General features: G+C 43.4%; 1 protein-coding gene across 4 annotated transcripts in view; it reads right to left on the minus strand.

The window, feature by feature from the left end:
• Positions 1 to 11,739, minus strand: part of PREX2 (phosphatidylinositol-3,4,5-trisphosphate dependent Rac exchange factor 2) — a 290,676-nt gene extending 278,937 nt beyond the window's left edge. For 2 of the 4 annotated variants that reach the window (XM_045007664.1, XM_045007665.1), the window contains exon 1: positions 11,133 to 11,739. In XM_045007664.1, the coding sequence (XP_044863599.1) occupies positions 11,133 to 11,273 (141 nt within the window). In that variant the 5' untranslated portion in view covers positions 11,274 to 11,739. The remainder of the gene's footprint in view (positions 1 to 11,132) is intronic. The other 2 variants (XM_045007662.1, XM_045007663.1) reach the window with 2 other exon arrangements.
• Between the last annotated feature and the right edge of the window lie 12,084 nt (positions 11,740 to 23,823).

Genomic DNA, 23,823 nt, shown 5'->3' on the forward strand with positions numbered 1-23,823 from the left:
TGAGAAAGGGGGGGAGGGGGAATTCTCTCCAGAGATTGATAAGTTTAGACCCTGTATTGTTCTATCTTGGATTACAGAGACAAGTTACTTTCTTTTTATTCTTAATAAATTCTTTTCTATTAAGGACTTGTTTGGTCTTTCCTTGGGTGGATTCTCAGGGAAAGAGAAGGGGGAGGTATCCCACTGTAGTTAGATCCCGGTATCTCTCCTAGGAAAAGGGAGGGGGGAGGAAGCAGGGGGAATGGTTTATTTCTCCTGGGTGTAAGAACTCCATGGATTTGGGGCTCTTGGAATCCCTAGGATTTTGGGGAAGGACTGTGTCTCAATCCACATATCTGATTGAGTGGTGGCAGCTTACTAGATCTAAACTAGGATTTTAGTTTAGAGGGAAACCAAGTCAGGTCCCCACATTGGAGCCCAACAGCTCCAAGTGGGGGTGAGACCTATGACACACCTGACAATGACAGCTGGAGGCAGGAGCTACTTCAAAGCAGACTGGCATACAAAATGCATTGAAGCCAGGCTGCCAAGAGCACAAAGTGGAGGCAGGAGTTCAGTCACAACCTCACATTATTTCATTGCAGGAACAGTGGCGATCTCTAAAATCTTAGCTCTGCCCCTACAATGATGTATCATAGATAACTTGGCTTGTAAACAGCCTACATAGAAGTATGGTAGCAATACAATTTTTACAGAATGAAACTGGCTTTGAAAAATTATTCTTACACAATCTCTCAGAGATGTTTTTAGTGGGCAAACATTTTTTTAGCATCAAATATACATAAGAAAAAAACAGCCTTGTAGTTAAAACATAGGGCTGGAAACCAAGATATCTAGGTTATATTTTTAGCTCTACTACCAACCTCCTCTGTGACCCAAATTCACAATCTCTCTATGAATGAACCTAAACTTCCTCATCTGCAAGGTTGCTGAGGCTTAATTTATTAATGACTAAAACATTCAGAGATCTTTGAAAGGAAACTGTTATAGCCTATGTAAGAAGCCTATGAATCTGCCCAGCCATTTTTAAGGTCAGATGGGGAAAAATGCATAGGCATAAATACAAAAAGTTAGCATATAGTCCCAAATATCTTCACAAAAAACTAACTAGATACCCAGATACAACCAGAGTGATAGGTGTAGTGTAAAAATTTAGAGAGCTGAACCAAGAAACTTCACCGTAATTGCAGAAGGCACCAGAAGCCAACTGTATACAGTTAACTGTTCCTGTCCTCTTGCTCTGTATCTTTTTCAGTGCTTAGCTTATACTCAAGACAAATTCTGTGAGGTTGAGGCTTTCAAATCCAATTTCCCTTTCTCCATCAGGCCAGAAATTCAGTCAGTTTATTTCCTCCCCCATATTAACATTTTCCAGAAGAGAAGATAGGCCTGAATTTTTCAAGGGTAACAGTCCTGCTCATTCCAAAACAGATTACAACAAAGATGCATTTATAGTAGTCTACAGCAAAGACAGACCAAGGAGAAAAACCAATTAAAAATAGGAGACATGTGTACCGAGTACAGTGTAGTATAACCTAGTGTATTCAAAGTAAAATAAGTTACTTAATAGACAGCCCCCTTAAAAGCTTTGGCCTTTTTGTTATTGTCAGTCCTCGAGTGAACCTTGTCCTTAACTCGTTGAGATAGGAAACACCTTTCTTGACAATAAACTTTGTAAAATATCTTAACTGTTTTCCTTTATGGGGAAATAAATAAACCACTTTTAATACAGCTTATCATTTACCTTGATAAAGGCCACAGGTGGTGCTGTTGATATTTAATTTTGCCTGAGTAAGAATAGCATAACATATTCAGGTTTTTCCTCACTTTGTAATGCCTAGACAAGTTAAAAAACAGCAGAAACTGGAAGTGAATGGAAAAAGATGTTGACTTTCTATGGCAATTGTGTTTGCACTTCCTTTTGACTTTTTATGATGTAGCAGCCATAGAATTTGTGAGGGGTGAGAGGGGGGAGTTAAACTGAGGAGAGGAAAAGGAAATCACATAATCTTATCAAAAAATGCAGCCAGCCAAAATCCTTCCCTTCCATTCATTCAAAAACCTTTTATAAAATATAAATGCAATTATACATACTATTATGAAGTCACTAATTATTATAGTAATTGATTAATATTTTTCCTAGCAAATTTGTACCAAACTACAACTATAAAAGAGTATTTCAGAAGTAACTCATGTGTGAGAGGCCCAGGAAGCTTATGGCACTGTGCAGCACTACCATTTGGGGAATCTCATTTCAGTCTCCGAGCTCCTCATTGCTAGAAACACAGAGGGTGAAATCCTGCCCCACTGAGTTTTGCCATTGACACTAATGGGGCCAGGATTTCACCCAGAGCCTTAAATCTCAGGGGACAGAACTCCTGGCATTTTTTAATTCGTTCCTTTAGCTAATGTGTAGAGAAGCACTGCTGGACTCCAAAAGGAGTTGTGTAGGGCCCATGGTAACATGGGTCCGGAAAAGTCATTCCAAAAAAGCCTATTCAGTTTAGATCAAGTTAGCTTGCTGTTCTATATTTAAAGCAAAATATGCAATTTTAGTTTTACATAGTGTATCATATATAAATGAACACAGACAATTAAGGGTATCTATTGTATTTTCTAAAATGTCATTTCATGACCGATGTTAACACTGATGAAGCCACAAAAAGGTTAATAAAAAAGCACCATTACCATAAACTCCCAATGACATTATATTAAATATCATTCCTATTTTTTTCCTCCAGAATAGTGACTAATCTTCCCTCCACTCCACACCCAGAAGGGGGGGGGTCATGGAAAGTGTAGTTTATAGCTTTTAAATACAGTCTTCCCTTTCATTGGAAAAGTCAGGATTCTCTAATGTTCTTTGAGCTGTATGAAATGGCATGATTAGCAAAATAAAGTGCTATACTTCCAAGTGTTGGAGAACTCTGAATGCCAATTGGTTGGTGATGTAGTACTCAGAAACTTCAAGTAATTCAAAGTATTCTTTAGCTATAGAAACACGATCTCCTTTAAAAATGCTGTAGTGCCTTAGATAACAACGTTTATTGTTTGCAGTAATGTTAGCAGTATTTATTAGTGTTCTTTAGTTACACTAACTTAACTTTCCTATAACAAATTAATATTGGCATCCAATTCAAACTCCAAATGCTAGAATGAAATATTCTAACAATAAAGGCCATGTTTCAGTCAGATACATAAGCACATGCATAACTTTAAGTGTATGTCTAGCCCTATTCATGGCAATGAGACTACTAGTATGCTTAAAGTTATGCAAGTGCTTAAGTACCTATCTGAAACGGGGCCAAATGTCCAGTTACTAGTTAGGTATCAACTGAATTTATATATGACATGCTATTAAAGTTTGTCACACAGAAAACTCAGAAAAAGGAAAGAATAATTTTAATATAATCTGGCCCTCTCAGAGATTGACCTGTGATGTGTGTAAGCTAAAAACACCAAAAATAGGCAGGTATGAGAAATCACATATAGACGTGACAGCATGCCCAATTCAGTAATGAAAGTATTTACCAAATTTGACATACCTCTGCTGTATTTCACTTAATATACACATCAGCCTGGCAAAACTGTGATACAAATTTACCAACCCCAACAAAAAGTCTTCTTGCCCTTCCTTGCCATGATGATAATGATGGATGAGGAATGACTGGGGGAGAAAGGTATTTTATTTATCTAACCAAAATATTCTCAGTGAATGGGCAAGCAGAATTTTACAATTCAGATACATACTAAGGGTACGTCTACACTACGGGATTATTCCAAATTTACATAAACCGGTTTAGCAAAACAGATTGTATAAAATCGAGTTCGCGCGGCCACACTAAACACATTAAATCGGTGGTGTGCGTCCACGGTCCGAGGCTAGCATCGATTTCTGGAGCGTTGCACTGTGGGTAGCTATTCCGTAGCTATCCCATAGTTCCCGCAGCCTCCCCCGCCCCTTGGAATTTCCGGGTTGAGATCCCAGTGCCTGATGGGGCAAAAATCATTGTCGCGGGTGGTTCTGGGTAAATGTCGTCAGTCACTCCTTCCTCTGGGAAAGCAACGGCAGACAAGCATTTCGCGCCTTTTTTCCCTGGATTGCCCTGGCAGACGCCATAGCATGGCAATCATGGAGCCTGTTTTGCCTTTTGTGACTGTCACCGTATGTGTACTAGATGCCGCTGACAGAGGCAATTCAGCAGCGCTACACAGCAGCATGCATTTGCTTTTGCATGACAGCAGAGATGGTTATCAGCCATACTGTACCATCTACCATGCCATAAATTGGCAATAAGATGATCATGGTTACCAGTCCTTTTGCACTGCACCATCTGCTGCTGTCATAAGTGCCCCTGGTTGAGATCAGCCGGGGGCGCAAAAGCCAAACTTGGGAATGACTCCCTGAGTCAATCCCTCCTTTTTGGTATCTAAAAATAGAATCAGTCCTCCTAGAATATGAGGCAAGTGTACTAGAGAACCACTGTATCATAGAACCAGAGAGCACAGCTGATCTGTGTCAGATCCCGCAGAAATTATGAGCTGTATGCTATTCACAGGGGGTCCTCCTGCAACAACCCCACCTGTTGATTCCGTTCTCCCCCAGCCTTCCTGGGCTACCGTAGCAGTGTCCCCCCACTTGTGTGATGAAGTAATAAAGAACGCAGGAATAAGACACAGTTACTTGTTAGTGAGAAATGAGTGGAAGGCAGCCTCTAGCTGCTATGATACTCCAGACAGGACATTAAGCAGTGTGGGGGAGAGGAGCCCAGCATCCCACTGCTAGTCCAGGGACAATTGAATCTTTTCTTTACACATGAAGGGTGGGGGCTGATGGAGCTCAGCCCCCTGTTGCTATGATGAAGACGGTTACCAGCCATACTGCACCATCTACCAGAAAAAATTAGGAGTTTTTTTACACAGGCGCCCATGATTGACCTCACTGGATGCTAGTCGGCATGGTTACCAGTCCTTTTGCACTGCCCCATGTGCCAAAAGGCTGATGATGACGATGGATATCAGCCATATTGTACCATCAGCCACCCATGGCGGGGGGGGAGTGAGGATATTGGTGTTGACTGCTGCAGCATCGCGTCTATCTGCAGCATTCAGTAAAGATAGGGTGACATGTAAAAGAGTCAAGAGAGGATTGTTTTCCCTTTCACTTCTGGGGGGTGGGTGGGGGGTGGCGTAAATTGCCGAGCTATGCCCTGAACCACCGCGGACAATGTGTTTGACCCTAGAAGCATTTGGAGCTCAGCCAGGAATGCAAATGCTTTTAGGAGACTGCAGGAACTGTGGGATTGCTTGAGTCCTCCAGTCCCCACTCCCTCCCTCCATGAGCGTCCATTTGATTCTTTGGCTTTCCGTTACGCTTGTCACGCAGCAGTGCGCTGAGTCTCTGCTATGGCGTCTGTGTGGAGAATTTTTTAAAAATGATTTTGAATTTCGTCTTCTGTAATGGAGCGCTGATAGAACACATTTGCCTGCCCTTACAGCGATCACATCCGCATGGTCCATGCTGGAGCTCTTTTTTTTATTTTGATTTTTAACTGCATCGCCACACGTGCTGATCGGAGCTTCACGCTGGGCAAACAGGAAATATTCAAAAGTTCGCGGGGCTTTTCCTGTCTAGCTGGCCACTGCATCCAAGTTCAGATTGCTGTCCAGAGCGGTCAGTGGTGCACTGTGGGATACCACCCGGAGGCCAATACCGTCGATCTGCGGCCACACTAACCCTAATCCGATATGGTAATTCCGATACTAGCGCTACTCCTCTCGTTAGGGAGGAGTACAGAAATCGATTTAAAGAGCCCTTTATATCGATATAAAGGGCCTCTTAGTGTGGACGGGTGTGGCGTTAAATCGGTTTTACGCTCCTTAAACCGGTTTAAACGCGTAGTGTAGACCAGGCCTAAGACTACAGTGCCTTATTGTTAAGGTCCTATCAAATTCATGGCCGTGAAAACCACGTCACAGACCGTGGAATCTGGCTACTGTAGGAGAGGGGAAGGACTGGGAGCGCTCCAGCCAAGGGCTCCTACTGTGCGCCAGGCTCCAGCTGCTAGTCCTAGCCTGGGGGGGAATGGGACTTCCTCTTCCCCTACGGGGGCTGCTCCCAGAGCCGGGTCAGACCCACCTCCAGGAACCTTCCGCAGCTGCAGGAAGCTCCATGGATCCTGGCTGGGAGCCCGGCTCTGAAGGCAGCGCACAAGTGAGGGTGGCTGTCAGCCCCCAACCTGAGCAAGCGGCTGGGATCCCAGCTGTCAAATGCTGACCCAGGCAGAAGGCCGCCATGAAAACCAGGACATATGGTAACCCACTGTCCATACCCTGCAATCTTCACTTCTGCTCTGTTGCCCAGCTCTAAAGCCAGCATCACCATTGATGCTGGCTTTAGAGCTGGGCACCCAACCAGCAGCCGCTGCTCCCTGGCTGCCCAACTCTGAAGGCAGTGCCCCTGCCAGCAGCAGTGCAGAAGTAAGGGTGGCAATCCCACAAACCCCCCCCCATAGTCTTGCAACCCCAACAACCTCCTTTTGGGTTGGGACCCCCACGGTTGCAACACCGTGAAATTTCAGATATAAACATCTGAAACTGTGAAATTGACTATTTTAAAAGTCCTATGACTGTAAAATTGACCAAAATGGACCGTGAATTTGGTAGGGCCCTACTTATTGTATATAGTCCAATTACTTCACTAGGTCTTGAAGAAGCATCTGTGTCAATGTCTTCAGACTTTCAGGTTTTCAATTTTAACATTAGAAGGAATTTTACTTTAGGGCTGATAAATCTATTATGATTTATGTTATTTCCCCACACAAACCCCACCCTGTGTTATCTATTGTCTATTTCTTTTACCAATTCCTCCTGAGTCAGGAACTATGATTTATAATAACAGGTACAGAATTCCAGTCATTGCTGCTCAAATCATCTTGTGTTATCACTCCTTAACAGGGCACATTTGATTACAAGGCATAGAATGGCCACATGAAAATTCCTTCCTGAATATTTTATAGGTCATGTAGCAAGGTGGTGGGATACCCCACAGCCCCGCGGAGGGACAAGCCTCCTCTAGCACCAACGTGGGCGGAACCACTGGGTCCTGTGCCTGCCCCCCAGAGGGCAGGGCGCAGGACAGGAAGTAGAAAAGCCCAACTGCAGAGCTCACTTGAAAGCCAGCCACCAGAGAGGCCAGATGCCAGTGGCCTAGCTCTGGGTTGGGACAGGTCAGCAGGCTGCAGCCGACACAAGGACTGGCCAGGCCAGGCCAGGCCAGCCTACCCCTGGCCAGCTACCCTGAGGAGCAGCCCAGCCTATCTCTTGCCACCTACTCTGAGGAGCAGCCAAGCCTATCGCTCGCTTGTTACCCAGAGGAACCGGAGGTTTCCAGCACCATCGAGGACACCACCCTAACCCAGGTACCCTATGAGGGGGAGTCTGGAAGTAGCCCAGGGACAATCGACCCTGGTCTGGCCACAGCTCAGCCAGAACCCATGTCAGTGTGTTACGGTCAGGATCCCCACTGACACAGTAGCGAGTCTCCTGCTGCTGCTAGGGCCCCGGGCTGGGACGCAGTGAAGTGAGTGGGCCTGTGTCCCCCCTCCCACCCCACTCATGGGTGGCAGTCTCCCCATCGCACCAGATGCTCAGAAACCTGAGCTCCAGACTGTTTGTTTACTGCCCCGCCCTGACCCAGGGCCGGGGCCCATAGCGAACTATTGTGAGGCGGTGGGATCCCCCACAGCCCCGCAGCGGGACGGGCCTCAGCCGAGCCCTTCTACAGGTCAGCTCACCAAAAATGTAAAAAAAATCACCATCATGACCACAGAGATGTCAAATATTTTCATGTAATTTCCAGTATTGGAATTATATTGACATTGTTATTCCTAACAGAACTTGTTCAGAATCATATGCGACGAATGTTAACAAAAAAATGTTATCAGGCAGCTGGTAAAATGGGGTATGGAGTCTTTTACCTCTTGGAATCTAGCCCAGATTGATAGTGACTGAAAGTTATACTGACTGACACAATAGCCTGTGTGAAATAGTGATCAGATACCACAATGATGAGCACCAGCACAGTGCCTATAACAAGAAATAGTAACCTTAGTCTAGTTTGTAATGGGCATGCAAATAGCATAAAAAACATCTGTGCAACGGATAAACTTTGACAGTTTTAGCAAAAATTCCAAGGATTGAATGGGCCTGGAGAACAAATTACCCTCTTATCCTAAGTGAGGGTCCCTGATTGAAGTCCATTGACAGGGTAGTACAGCGAAACCACCCCAGACCTGAACCAGTTCTACAGATAAACAAAAGACTCTAATCTTCAATGTTGTTAATCCCAAATCTTTCACTAACATTGCATTCACTTTCAAAATGAGAAAAATGACACCATCAAATAATTTCTCATGGTTTAAAGGTCTTTGTTCCCACTTCTTCACAATAGCCTCATTGGGGTTTTTCATACAAGTTTTCCCTATTAATTTTGGCCTTTTTCATTTACCAAGCTAGTTTTTTATTTCCTGTATTTAACCTGTCTGAAAATATGACCATTCTTAACAACTTGAATTTCTGCACCATCTTGTCTAGTCAAACTAGCTTGCCATATACACCAGGGTCTCTTGTGTTGTAATGTTTGTAATTGTAGCTAGTTGCCTCTCCAAACATAGCATAACGCATTGCATTCTGTGGGCCTCACAAAAATAGGCCCTGATCTCAAGATGTGGCAAATATTTTCTGATCCTGTTAATTTCAACCAGTAAAATGTTTTAAAGCACCAAGGGATAGATCCACAAAGGGTCTTAAGTGTCACAGTGCTCAGCCTTCCATTGCCTAATGTTCTTGTGCCATGCCACCCAGTGGAATCCACAGCTCCAGACTAGATGCCCAAGATCTCTATACCTAGAGAGGCACCGAAAAATGGGATCCACAAAGGCCAGCATGCTGAGCAGAGAGCTGCCTAAGCTAACCAATAGGAAATATATATATATGAGTGGGGTGTGGCCTAAGCACTACCCCTCAAAGGGAGTTAGGGACCTAAATCTGGGTCAGAGGGAGGCACCTATCTCCACTGGATTCTCAGTCATGAACCCTCTCCTGGAATTAGGCACCTAATCCCCTTTTTCAAAAAACACAGAAGGAATTGAAGCTACTGTCCCCTTTATAACTTTTAGCTAGGGTGACCAGATGTCCTGATTTTATAGGGACAGTCCCGATTTTGGGGTCTTTTTCTTATATAGGCTCCTATTACCTCTCCCCCTGTCCCGATTTTTCACACTTGCTGTCTGGTCACCCTACTTTTAGCCCATTGGTAAGCACACTGACCAGGGTTCAATTCCCACCTCTTCCTGATGTGGAGCAGGAATTTGAAGTTGTACCTCCCTCCTCTCAGGAGAGTGTTCTAACCACCAGGCTATTGGGTATTTTGGGGAAGGTGTCTCTCAATCACTTTTTTTGAAGCTGGTCCACTGTATATAGAGACCCAGATTCCATTCCCTCTCCTCCAATGGATGTTTAATAATTTATACACTCTGGAACTGCTTCAATGTAAGAAACTTGTCCCAGAATACCCCACAGTCCAGTGGTTAGGGGACCGTCCTGGAAGTGAGAAGACCCAACATCAAATCCTTGCTCCACATCAGGCAGGGGAGGAACTGAATCCACTCTTTGAAAACCAAAACCCTATAAGGAGTCTCAAGTTGGATACCCAAAGATTGAGTATCCCAAATAACCGGTCACTTGTGAAAATGTAAACATTATAATTATTGTGAGGTACATCAAATATAGAGCTGAAAACCAAATCTTGGACAAAGTCACTTCAAAATCAAATATTTGTGCCAATAAGCACAGCATGGTTGCTAAATGGAAGCATAGTATAGTACAATTTTACTACCACTTTCTCTTTTTTAATATTCAAATATAAAAGCAAAATACATTGGACCACTGATCATTTTACATAAACAAGTGGAGAAAAAGGCTACTCTGTAGATCTTGTTTCACTCCACTGTCTGTGCTTTTATTCTCCTTGCCACAGCCAAGTTGAGAATTTCCTTTGCCATGATAAGAAGCAGAAAGTTCAGAGATCTCAAAAAAACAAAGCAGAAACTTTGCCGTTTGAAAGATTGTCCCTTCAGAGGGGGTGGGGGAGGAGAGAAAAGAATGTCAGGGCTATTATGGAAGACCCTCTGGAAAACTAAGCAGATGACTTGAGATTTGTTTATCCCAAAGAGGCCTTAAAGTGATGCTGTTGATGCTGGGTGCAAATGGGAAAGGGAAGAAATGTTATGATGTTTGTCTTATCATTCCATAGTGGAAATAGTACTTTCTTTGGTTATACCAAAGGATAACTTCGTCAGAAAGCAAAAGTTTCTGCAACTACCTGATTTGAACCTACAGTAGATCACGTTGTTAACACTGATTTTAAGGCACAGAATGAAACTAAAACTTGCTGCTACAACATACTCTAAAATGCATTTTTTTTAAATAACCGTTCCTTCAAGTCTCCATCCAACCACTACATTACAAAGCCTGGTTTAAATTGGAGGATATGGGGGTAGAGGAAGGGGTGAATGCCACATGTGGCTTTAATACTCAACAGCTGCTGTAGATCAGAACCCCCCTTTGCTCTTTCTGTTACCCCCCACCAGAATACTATGTTTCAAGAGTTATTGTAAGTAAAGGGACTGCACTGCGCTGCCGTCTGGATAACCAGCGAAGACTGAAAAGATCGTTGAACAAAGTGTACCTGGATCTCACTGCTCTCTATTCCTGGATGCCAGTCCCAGGTTAATTGTTTGTCTCGTGGTAAATTCCCTGCAAACGCGCACCCAGGGCCAGCCATTTACAAGCCACTTCGCTCCAGTCTCTTTAAAGCAACAGCAAAACAACAGCTACTTGCAATAAACCGATTGACTCAGGGAAACTGTTTCACTCGGCTCTGCCTCCGAGCGCGTTTGTTTGGGTCTCTCGCCCTCTCCCCCACGCGCGACAGCCCCAATTCCTTGGTGTTGCCCCCCCCCCCCTTGGTAAACCTGTGAGGGCGGGAAGGGGGGTGTTGTTCCTGTTCAACAAGTCACTTCTTGTTCCCTTAGCCACCAATGAACCCGGCTTCGTGGAACTTAACTCACCGACACCAGGAACTCCAAAGTGCCCACATAGTCCCGCTCAGTCTTCAGAAGCTCGTTCAAAACGCACACCCTGAGGCGAAGCTGTTTCTCCGGGTCCTTCCCGCTTTCCCCTTTCCCTTCCCCTTTGCTTTCTTCTGTCATTGTTCCCCAAAGCGAAGCCTCGCTCCCAGCTCCTGCTTCTCCCAGCTCCTCCGCTGTTTGCAGCCACCAATAGGAAAAGCTGCCTCGGTGTTTCCTCTAGCAAAGTTCAGATGGGACAACAAAAGACCCCACTCGGTTACATAGCGGGGGGGCTGGTCTTCCGTGGCTTGCAGGCTGTTAACCGGTCTCGCTCTTCCCCTGCTCAAGAAGTGCTTTGAGAGCCGGAGGAGCAAAGCAACACAACTGCGTGTGTTCTTTTCCAGCAAGGAAGCGGGCACAGCCTGTAGGAAATGAGTGGTCACTGGCTCCGGCTCTCCCAGCGCTCTGTGTGACTGCGAGATTGGAAGGCTTCAGCAGCAGCAGCCCAGGCAGCTTGGACATTAATCAAAAGCTTTGTGTCCATGTGACTTCGACCCCTTCCCCCTGCGCCAAATCTCAGGAAAAAGGAAAGGAAGCACAACCTTGGGAAAGATTGCGTGCCAGCAACTGCCTGTTTCACACACACGCTGTGCGCTTGAGTCTGAGGCTAATTGGAGATCTCCAACTCGAGAGGATAAGAATTCACTTTAAAATGTCCCAGGCTCGCTAGACTGCTGGGATTCAGGCTGTTGTTTATTGCTTTGTAATAAGCAGCCAGAAAGTGGTTTCTTCAACCCACGCATCCCCCTCTTCATATATAATTATTAACACACACATTATACCAATATGTATATAATATATATTATAGCTTCACGTTTTATATTCTGCCACGTACAGGCAAATACCTGTGGCTCTATGTGGTAATCGTGTTATATCCACTCATATTTTATATTCAACATTACACACACAACCAAGCACACTATCAACATACATAATAGTTTGGTTGGAGTTGTCCTGTTTTAAAGGAGCTATTAAATCTGTCCAGGTCATGAGGATTACTCTTTGCACTTGGAAGTTCAGATTCGTATAATAAATGAAGACACTTCAGGAATCTGACAGGAAACTTCACAAACACATCCATCCTGTACATGTGGGGTGTTAAAATGTAAGTGCATGTCTAAACCCAGACCTTTAATCTGAGACACCCCTGCCGAATTTTGTGGGTACAAATGAAAGGTTTGGGTCTCTCAAATTGCTCTAAGGTTTGCAACGGGAAACAATATTCAGAGACCCTCTTTTTAGGTTCCACATTGAGGTGGTATATTTCCAACCACAGTGTCCCAACAAGAGGGAGTGAAATGGAACCCCTGGACCTACCCATGCCCTCCACCCAAGATGCTAGTCCTCTTAGTGCTTAAGGGAAGAAAAGGTGAAGAGACAAACCCACACAGTGTCTCCCACATTTCCCTTACTGTTACCCAAGGGAAAAGACAAAGACAGCCCAGGCTTGTGGGGGGCTCAGCCTTAATTGTGAGAGGAGAGTATAAGGCTCCCATCAAAAAAAAATCCATCTCCCAAGTAGTGGGTAGAGTATACATTAGTACAGAAGTTCTCCCCAACTCCTGCCTCAGGTATTGGGAGCCAGGAAAGCAGGCACTATTGGAGGCAACATTTTTTGTCTAGTCCCCTCGGATATCTGCTGGTGGCTTCAGTAATGGTGCCCAGGGCCAGATTAAGGCAACCTGGGGCCATAGGCACACCATGACACAGGGCCCCCATGGCTCTGTCCTCCTGCCACACACACACACTTGAAGTAGCCTTGGCAAAGAGACCCGCCCCTTCCTAGAGAGACAGGGGCCGCAGCATGAGGCTCTCCTCTCCCCTGCGTCCCAGGTGTGGCAGCAGGGGCTCCTCCCCTCAGGGTGGCTTAAGATGTTCTCTTTCACCACTACCCCCAGAGAGAAAGGAATGGCAGCCCGGGGGCCCTGTCTGCTTGGGAAATGGGTAACTGTAAAGGGGGTTCATGAATTTGTGATTTAATAGCAATTAAAAAAAAGATCTTCTTTAAATGGTCAGATGATCCAGGACCCTCCAGCTATATACACAGCCAACAATGGAACAGTGCATTTTTATTACTCCTACCCTCACCCTCAGTCTCCTTTCCTCCTATTACTTGTTACCCCAGCTTGTCTAAAATCAGATCGCAAACACAGCAGAGCAAAGATCATCTGGGAGGCAGTACAGTCTCGTGGATAGGTGACTCAACACTGTAATTCAAAAATATGGGAGAAACCCAGAGATCCAGGGGCTACTTAGGCATGATGGAGGGGTGGCTGGGCCAAATTTGAGTGGCATTGCAACCCTGTGCATCAGGTCAAGTTGCCAACCAGCAGCAAGTTGAGTGGCATTGAATCCTTGTTGAAATATGTGATAAAAGGTGTCCTGTGTTGATTTAGTACAGGAAAACAGTATTTTGTCCCTTATAATACGGGACTGTTGGCAACCCTAGACTTCAAAGATCTAGGTTCTAGTCCCAGTTCTGCCCCAACCTGCTGTGAGTTTGGACAAGTAGCTTCACTTGATTCTTCTCAGATGCTTTTCTATTTACATTGCAAGATCACTGGGGCACAACTGTCTCCCACTACATGTTTGTACAGTGTCTAGTAAATGCAGTCCCAGTCTTGGTTGGGTCCTCTGGGTGCTACTGAAATATAGATAATAAATAAGGACCATGTCTGGCTGTGTTTGTATGGCACCTAGCACAATGGAGCCACAGTCATGAGAGGATTTTCGATATTACTGAACATGTAAGTAAGAGTGAATGCTTGCTTTTGCCAGGGCCATGGCTCAGAGTGGGGCTGCTAGAACCATTACCACCCATAGAGGATTCCTTTAGTCAGCTACCCACAAACTAGGTTATCACAGGTGTCTCCCATCCCCCCATCATGTTGTGATAACTCAGACCTCTAGATGAACTAGTGAGAACATCCCACCCTACCCCATTGCCATCAGTGGGTGGGAAGAGAAGCTAGTATCCCCTCTCCCCACACACTGTTGAGCCACTAAGGGATATTAATGTCTTCACTATAGCTAGGGGGACATATTCTCAGCCAGCTTTCAAGCCACCAGCAAACAGGCAGAGGAAAAAAAGAACAAGTGACTCTCTGTTTTCTTCTCTCTCATGTGCACAACTTAGATATCCCCATCACAAGTTGTATCATGAGCCAATATTCAGAGAGAAGGCTCTGTCTCCTGTAAAGTACAGAGTTTACTCTGCTAAGACACTAGGCCATTGTATAGATACATGTTTATGGGACATGTATATGGTGCCTGTGGCAGTACCTACCCACCTCCTGGGATCACGCTGCTCTCAAAGAGCCTTGGTAGTCCTGCGTGCATTAGGATGAAGGAGTTATGACAGGGTTCCTGATACAAGGTCACCACTGTTATAACAATCTTCTTAGCATTGCAGACAGCATGCAAATATGTTCACAGAGCATTTTTGGTGCATTAGGGTTATATTGTCTGAAAGAACTCAGGGGAATATGGGAGCTGTCCATAAAGCTCAGGATAGGTGGGAACTGTACCATAGAACATAGTATAGAATTTCTGTGGGATCTACTGCTACCTCTGCCTGTCCATGGGAAAGGTGATACGAGCACAGATGCTGACGAGAGCAATAAAAAAGTAATCCAAAACCCTGGATTCTTTGGTCTGTCTTATGGCTCTATTCTCTCCATTGGTCAACTGAAAAGGAATTATGGCCAGCATCCTCAAGTTATCCACTCCATGTCCCCCTTTAACACCTCGCAGAGATGCTAGATTAACTCTGGAATCAGCCTGAATTTTTGAAACAGACACCTCTACTACATCAAGTGGTCTATAGACTATATGAGGGGAATAATGGTGCCTCATTCTCTGCCCCTCTTTCCTGACATCCCTCTTTGATCTGCTTTGGGAGTGAGGAGAAGAAAAAAAAACCCCTGCATATTGCTGCTTATTACTCAGCCCCACCCCCACCTCATCTCTGCAACAACCCCCACCCTCTCCATTCCCTACTTAACTCCCTTTTCCATCCACAGCCTTTGTCTGCTTCTCTTTAACACACATTTTAGTTTATTCACTTGTTCTGCTATATTTGCAGCTTTTGGTACATCACCCCAGAGCTGGTTTGGCTGGGAAAGAAAGAACAGCAGCTTCCTTACTTTCGGGGTCATTCAAAAAGGGTTCTGAGTTTGCAAAACAGCCACTTCCTAATACTGTAGCCACTGCCACTGGGAAGAATCAAGCCTAGCAGGCCAGGGTGAACTAACACGAAGAGGCACAGGTGAATATTCAGCAGTTACTAGGAAGCTAGATTCACAAGATCCTGTTGTATACATAAGGCCTGAGCTGTAGACTAGGGGGTAAAATTTTCAAAGGCATCTAAAACACTTAAGAGCCTACATCTGATTCACTTTCAGTAAGGCTCAGGCCCTGACTCTGCAACACGTGTTACAGCAGCACTGCTATGGCACCATAGCTATGTTGCAGTACTGCCATAGTGAAGATGCTTCCAACAGCCACAGAAGGGGGTGGTTCTGTCATTGTTGGAACTCTACCTCCCCGAGTGATGGTAGCTAGGTTGATGGAAGCATTCTTCCATTGACCTAAATGCATCTACTCCGGGGGTTAGGTCATCATAACTTTGGCACTCAGGGATGTGAATTTTTCACACCCCTGAGTGATCTAGCTATGTCAACCTAACTAAGTGTAGACCAGGTCTTAGGCTCCTAAGGGCTAGATCCACAAAGTGTTTAGGCACCTAACTGCCACTTTAGGCTCTTAAATCCAAAATTTAGATCCTCAAATGCCCTGCTCAGCTGCCACCTAACCCCATGGGCACTTAAATTCCCATAGACACCTACATTTCTGACAGTGGGCATGTGCACAACTGCCTAAATCCTGATACCCTGTGCTAATCTCACACCTAAACCAGGGTGGGATACCCAAACTAGGAATTCCCCCACCTATCTTGCCTGCAGGGCCTGATCCAGGAGGCACATACAGGGGCTGCCCTACCCACCAGGCCTTTTGGATTGAGCACCACACAAAACACAGGAGATGCCAGGTAGACAGTGAAATGACTCTAGTCAATGGCTAGGGTACTCACCTGGGAGAGTCAGGTTCTAATCCCTACTCCTGTGACACTTTTAATCCAAAGTGAAATAGCTTGAACAGGAGAGACAGAGAAAGCCCCATCCCAAAATACTCTCTAGTGAGAGTTTTCAGAGTAGCAGCCGTGTTAGTCTGTATCCGCAAAAAAAAACAGGAGTACTTGTGGCACCTTAAAGACTAACAAATTTATTTTAGCATGAGCTTTCGTGAGCTAAAGCTCACTTCTTCGGATGCATAGAATGGAACACACAGACAGGAGATATTTATACATACAGAGAACATGAAAAGGTGGAAGTATGCATACCAACAGGCAGAGTCTAATCAATTGAGATGAGCTATCGTTAGCAGGAGGAAAAAAAACTTTTTGAAGTGATAATTAAGATGGCCCATAGAAGGTGTGGGGAGAACTTAACATAGGGAAATAGATTCAATTGGTGTAATGACCCAACCATTCCCAGTCTTTATTTAGACCACAGTTAATGGTATCTAGTTTGCATATTAATTCAAGTTCAGCAGTCTCTCTTTGGAGTCTGTTTTTGAAGTTTTTTTGTTGCAAAATTGCCACCTTCAAGTCTGTCACTGAGTGGTTAGGAAGGTTGAAGTGTTCTCCCACTGGTTTTTGAATGTTATGATTCCTGATGTCAGATTTGTGTCCATTTATTCTTTTGCGTAGAGACTGTCCGGTTTGGCCAATGTACATGGCAGAGGGGCATTGCTGGCACATGATGGCATATATCACGTTGGTAGATGTGCAGGTGTACGAGCCCCTGATGGTGTGTCTGATGTGATTAGGTCCTGTGATGGTGTCACTTGAATGGATATGTGGACAGAGCTGGCATCGGGCTTTATTGCAAGGATAGGTTCCTGGGTTAGTGTTTATGTTGTATGGTGTGCGGTTGCTGGTGAGTATTTGCTTCAGGTTGGGAGGCTGTCTATAAGCAAGGACTGGCCTGTCTCCCAAGATCTGTGAGAGTGAGGGATCATCTTTAAGGATAGGTTGTAAATCTTTGATGATGCGCTGGAGAGGTTTTAGTTGGGGGCTGTAGGTGATGGCTAGTGGTGTTCTGTTATTTTCTTTTTTAGGCCTGTCCTGTAGTAGGTGGCTTCTGGGTACTCTTCTGGCTCTGTCAATCTGTTTTTTCACTTCAGCAGGTGGGTATTGTAGGTTTAAGAATGCTTGATAGAGATCTTGTAGGTGTTTATCTCTGTCCGAGGGATTGGAGCAAATACGGTTGTATCTTAGAGCTTGGCTGTAGACAATGGATCGTGTGGTGTGTCCGGGATGGAAGCTGGAGGCATGTAAGTAAGTATAGCGGTCAGTGGGTTTCCGGTATAGGGTGGTATTTATGTGACCATCGTTTATTAGCACAGTAGTGTCTAGGAAATGGACCGCTTGTGTGGATTGGTCTAGGCTGAGGTTGATGGTGGGATGGAAATTGTTAAAATCTCGGTGGAATTCCTCGAGGGCTTCTTTTCCATGAGTCCAGATGATGAAGATGTCATCAATGTAGCGCAAGTAGAGTAGGGGTGTTAGGGAACGAGAGTTAAGGAAGCGTTGTTCTAAGTCAGCCATAAAGATGTTGGCATACTGAGGGGCCATGCGGGTACCCATAGCAGTGCCACTGACTTGAAGATATATATTGTCCCCAAATGTGAAATAGTTGTGGGTGAGGACAAAGTCACAAAGTTCAGCCACCAGGTTAGCCGTGATATTATCGGGGATACTGTTCCTGATGGCTTGTAGTCCATCTTCGTGTGGAATGTTAGTGTAGAGGGCTTCCACATCCATAGTGGCCAGAATGGTGTTTTCTGGAAGATCATTGATGGATTGTAGTTTCCTCAGGAAGTCAGTGGTGTCTCGAAGATAGCTGGGAGTGCTGGTAGCATAGGGCCTGAGGAGAGAGTCCACATAGCCAGACAATCCTGCTGTTAAAGTACCAATGCTTGAGATGATGGGGCGTCCAGGATTTCCAGGTTTATGGATCTTGGGTAGCAAATAGAATACACCTGGTCGGGGTTCCAGGCATGTGTCTGTATAGATCTGTTCCTGTGCTTTCTCAGGGAGTTTTTTGAGCAGATGGTGTAGTTTCTTTTGGTAATCATCAGTGGGATCAGAGGGTAATGGCTTGTATGTATAAATATCTCCTGTCTGTGTGTTCCATTCTATGCATCCGAAGAAGTGAGCTTTAGCTCACGAAAGCTCATGCTACAATAAATTTGTTAGTCTTTAAGGTGCCACAAGTACTCCTGTTTTTTTCTAGTGAGAGTGTTTACCTAGTAGATGGCAGATTTGAGTTCAACATTTAAGACCAAGCTCCTCTCAGGCAGAATGGGGATTTGAACCCAGGTTTCTCACTTCTAAAATCAGTGCTGTAACCACTGGAAAGCATAAAAAAGACTGTCTTGGATTAGGCATCTAATTCCAGAAGATGGTTCATGGCTGTGAATCCCCAAGGGATTCTCTTTAGTCCAGATTTAGCCACCTAAAACTCCTTGAGGGGGATGAGGCTTAGGCATTTCCTGTTGGCTAGCTTAGGCAGCTCCCCTCTGAGCTTGCTGGCCTCTGTGAATCTTGTTCTTAGATGCCAAACCTCTCACACATTGAACAGAGGGCCTGGGAGCCTAATTAGGGCTGTGGATTCCAGTAGGCAGCAGGGTATCTAAAGTTAGGCACTGCAACACCAAGCCTAAATCCCCTTTGTGGATCTAGCCTCTTAGTGCCTATGTCACTTTTAAAAATGGGACTTTGCCCTTTAAGTAACTTAGACCTTGCAGCTATGAATGGCACAATGCCTGAATACTCTTAAAGATCTGGGCCTTAGGCTTTTTTGAAAATTTTACCCCAGAGCCGATTTCTGTTAGAAACCTGAAGCGATCATTCAAGCTAGAGAAAGGCTCTGGCAAAGCCATAGGGGTAAAAGACACATTTAAATGTCCTAAAATACCTGTCAGACTAAATTTTACTGGAGAGACTGTATAGTTCTTGGCTCTTCTGTTGTTAAATGTCCTGTCGGTCTGTCTGTCCTTCATTGGCAATTCCTCAGTCATCACTTATTAGTTGATGGTGTTACTCTCACATGACATATATTTACATATCACAGCAGAGGCATCACTTTGTTTCTCTCATTTAGTACAGTCACCTCAAGAAGGATTTTTATTTACACACAACAAACTTTTGCTGGCTCTAAAGATGCACCTCCTCCTTTTAATGCACCTTATCCCAAACAAAATTAGAATCCCTGTTATTGTGTACAGGTATCATCACTTAGAAGACAGATCTCTTCATAGATATCCATGACTCTCAAAACTGATATTAAACATGTATACTCTCAGAAGATTCTTAAATGGAGGAATACTTTGTATAAAATCTCACAATGTGCAACATTGGAAAAAGGATTAACAGCCAAGCCCTGGCACCAAGCCCAACAGTCAAGACAGTCCTTAGAGTAGATGGGAAGTCATCTGCGCACATGTACAAAACACTGTAAGGTCATCAGGGTAGGAACTGTATTTATTGCTTCTGTTTTTACAGGTCCCACCCCAATAGGGCCCACATCATCGTTGGGTACCGTGAATACTACTGTAATATAAATATTAAATAATAAAAATGTATACTAAGCCTAAGAAATTAAAGCAAAGCATAGGAAAGAACTATGAAAACTATAATCCTGTTTTTTCTGCAAATTACTGTAAATTACCACAATATTCCTGCATAGACTGGCCAACACACCACAGAACCATTTTTTCTGTGATCCTATCAGTCTATTTCATGAACCCCTTAACTTCAGAAGACTATCAAAGCCATTTTGGGGCTTTCAACAACTGTTTCCCTCAGCAAATGCCACCCACACTTCAAGTATCCCACTTTTTTTAACAAACAAGGGACCAGATCTCATGATATGTGGGCACTTTGCAAGGGCACTCAGCTCCTCTGAAACCTAGGGTCAAAACAGAGTGTTACTGTGCAGTAACTGAAATCTAGCTATCATCCAGCTTCATCTAGGACAGGCAAGTGCAAAGCTCTAGGCCATGTAAAAGTTACAAACTGCACATTTGGCCATAGCTGACAAGGCCTCTTTGTCACAATTTCTGTTTTGACAAACATCACCATCTTATTATAAAAAAAGCACTACTTTTACTGCATTTTTTGGTCTCAGCGTGATTCAAATTGACTTCCTGGGAAGGGTTAGGATACGGACTAACACTGGCTAAAAATATATACATCTATGCATCTTGGTGGTAGTCTACACCCTCACTTTGAATAGGGGCACTGCATTTATAGATTTGGTCACATTAACGCAAAAAAGATGTAGCAAAAATAGAAAAGGTTCATAGAAGGGCCTGAGAAAATGTTTGCAGAGATGACAATATATGAGGAGAGAATGAAAACCTTAAGGTCTCAGTTCTGCAAACACTTACATAAGACCAAGAGGACTACTCATGTGTTTAAAGTTAAGCACGCACACAAATATTTGTAGAATCTGAGTTTAGGATTGTTTAGTTAAGAAAAGAGAAAAGCAAGAGGAGATGTGGTCAAGAGACCATGATACAACTCTAGTCAGGCATTTCAGCCTAATGCCATCGCCTGACATACGAACAAAGGTGAAACTCAAAAAAATTAAAAGGAAATGCATTTAAAACAGATAAAAAGAGATACTTTTTTAAAAAAAAATCTGTTCATGACCTGTGTTACCATTATGTGATTTATATATAAATTGGGGGATGGGAAGGTTTCTCAATTTTGTCTTGAAGAGAATGAGGATAGAAGGGCATATTCCTCCATCTATTATGGTCATCCTCAAATATACAGCTCATATTTGGCAGGAAATATGTAAAAGAGATACAATATTACACCATACTTACATTACCTTTCACCCATAATGTCTGTTTCATATAGTTGCATTATATTAGACATAAAAAGCTATATCAAAAGAACATTAAGTTTGCAAAGTCAAACACTCAGAATTAAGGTTCCATGTGTAATCTAAATTCACCCCTCTTGTGCAAATACATTAGGATACAGTCTTTAATTTCATGATCACATAGTATTTTTTTCCACAGAACTCCTGTCTCATTCAATGTATAGAAAGACCTGCTCTGGGGATGAATTAGAGTTGTGTACTACAAGAGGCTGTTCTTGGAACTTCTTGGAGCCACTAGTCCTGGAACCCACAAGGGGAGAGGCAATTCTTGATTTAGTTCTAAGGGGAGCACAGGATGTGGCCCAAGAGGTGAATATAGCTGAACCGCTCAGTAATATAGAACATGATGTAATTAAATTGAATATCCTTGTGGGGGGAAAATACCAAAGAAATATACCACATTTTAACATTTAACTTCTAAAAGGCAAACTACATAAAAATGAGGAGGCTAATTAAATGGAGATTAAAAAGAATAATCACAAAAGTGAAATGCCTGCAAGCTGCATGGAAACTATTTAAAAACACTATAACAGAGGCTCAAACTAAATGTATACCCCAAATAAAAAAAATAAGAGAACCAAAAAAATGCTAGCAAAGCTGAACAACAGAGTAAAAGAGGTGATTAGTGACAACAAAAACATCATTTAAAAATTGGGAGTCAAATCCTATTGAGAAAATAGAAAGGAGCATAAACTCTGGCAAGTCAAGTGTAAAAGTATCATTAGGCAGGCCAAAAGAGAATATGAAGAGCAACTAGCAAAAGAGAAAACTAACAGCAAAAAAAGTTAAGTACATTAGAAGCAGGCAGCCTGCTAAACAATCAGTGGATCCACTGGACAATCAAGGTGCTAAAGGGGCTTTTGGGAAAGATAAGGGCATTGCAAAGAAGTGAAATGAATTCTTTGCATCCATCTTCACTGAAGCAGAGGTGAGGGAGATTTCCCACACTTGAGCCATTCTTTTCAGATGACAAATCCGAGGAACTGTCCCAGTTTGAGGTGTCGATAGAGGAAGTTTGGGAACAAATTGATTAATTAAATAGTAATACATCACCAGGACCAGATCTTAGTCACACAACAGTTTGAAAATAATTTAAATATGAAATTGTAGAACTATTAACTGTGGTATGTAACCTATTCCTTAAATCAGTTTCAGTACCAGATGACTGGAGTATAGCTAATGTAATGCTGATTTTTTAAAAAAGCACCAGAGTTGATTTTGCAATTTCGGGCTGGTAAGCCTAATTTCAGTACCAAGCAAATTGGTTGAAACCATAGAAAAGAACAGAATTATCAGACAGATAGATGAACACCGTATGTTGGGGAAGAGTCAACACAGCTTTTGTAAAGGGAAATCATGCCTAATCCATTAGAATTCTTTGGGGGATCAACAAGCATGTGGACAAATGGATATACTGTAGTTGGACTTCAAGAAAGCCTTTGACAAGGTCCCTCACCAAAGCAAAATAAAGAATCATGGGATAAGAGGGAAGGTCCTCTCACATATCAGTAAATGGTTAAAAGATAGGAAACAAAGTATAGGAATAAATGGTCAGTTTTCACCATGCAGAAAGGTAAATAGTGGGGTCCCCCAAAACTCTGTAATGGGACCAGTGCTGTTCAACATATTCATAAATGGTCTTGAAAAGGCGGGGGCAGTGAAGTGGCAAAGTTTGTGGATGATACACAAATACTCAAGATATTTATGACAAAGCTGACTGAGAAGAGTTACAAAGGGATCTGACAAAACTGAGTGACTGGGTAACAAAATGGCAGATGAAATTCAGTGTTGATAAATGAAAAGTAATGCACATTGGAAAAAAATAATCCCAATTATAAATACAAAATGATGGGGTCTAAATCAACTGTTACCACTCCAGAAAGAGACCTTGGATTCATCATGGGTAATTCTCTGAAAACATCTGCCCTATGTGCAGTGGCGATCAAAATAGCTAACAGAATGCTAGGAACCATTAGGAAAGGGATAGATAACAAGACAGAAAATATCATAATGTCACTATATAAATCTATGCTATGGCCACACCCTGAATACTGCGTCCAGTTCTGGTTGCCCCATCTCAAAAAAGATATATTAGAATTGAAAAAAATACAGAGAAAAGCAGCAAAAATGATTAGGGGTGTGGAACAGCTTCCATATAAGGAGAGACTAAAAAGAGTACAGCTGTTCAACTTAGAAATAAAACAACTAAGAGGGGGATGTGATGGAGGTCTATAAAGTCATGAATAGTGTGGAGAAAGTGACTAAGGAAATGTTATTTATCCCTTCATATAATGCAGGAACCAGGAATCACCAATAATATTAATAGGCAGCAGGTTTAAAACAAACATAAGGAGTATTTCTTCACCAACACACAGTCAACCTGTGGAGCTCATTGCCAGGGGATGTTGTGAAGACCAAAACTATAACTGGGTTCAACAAATTAAATAAGTTCATGAAGGACAGGTCCATCAATGGCTATTAGCCAAGATGGTCAGAGATGCGACTCCATGTTCCAGGTGTGTCCCTAAACCGCTGACTGCCAGAAGCTGGGACTGGATGACATTGTATGAATCATTTGATAATTGTCCTGTTCTGTTTTTTCCTTCTGAAGC

This window comes from Mauremys mutica, chromosome 2 (assembly GCF_020497125.1).
Source record: "Mauremys mutica isolate MM-2020 ecotype Southern chromosome 2, ASM2049712v1, whole genome shotgun sequence".
NCBI lineage: Eukaryota > Metazoa > Chordata > Testudines > Geoemydidae > Mauremys > Mauremys mutica.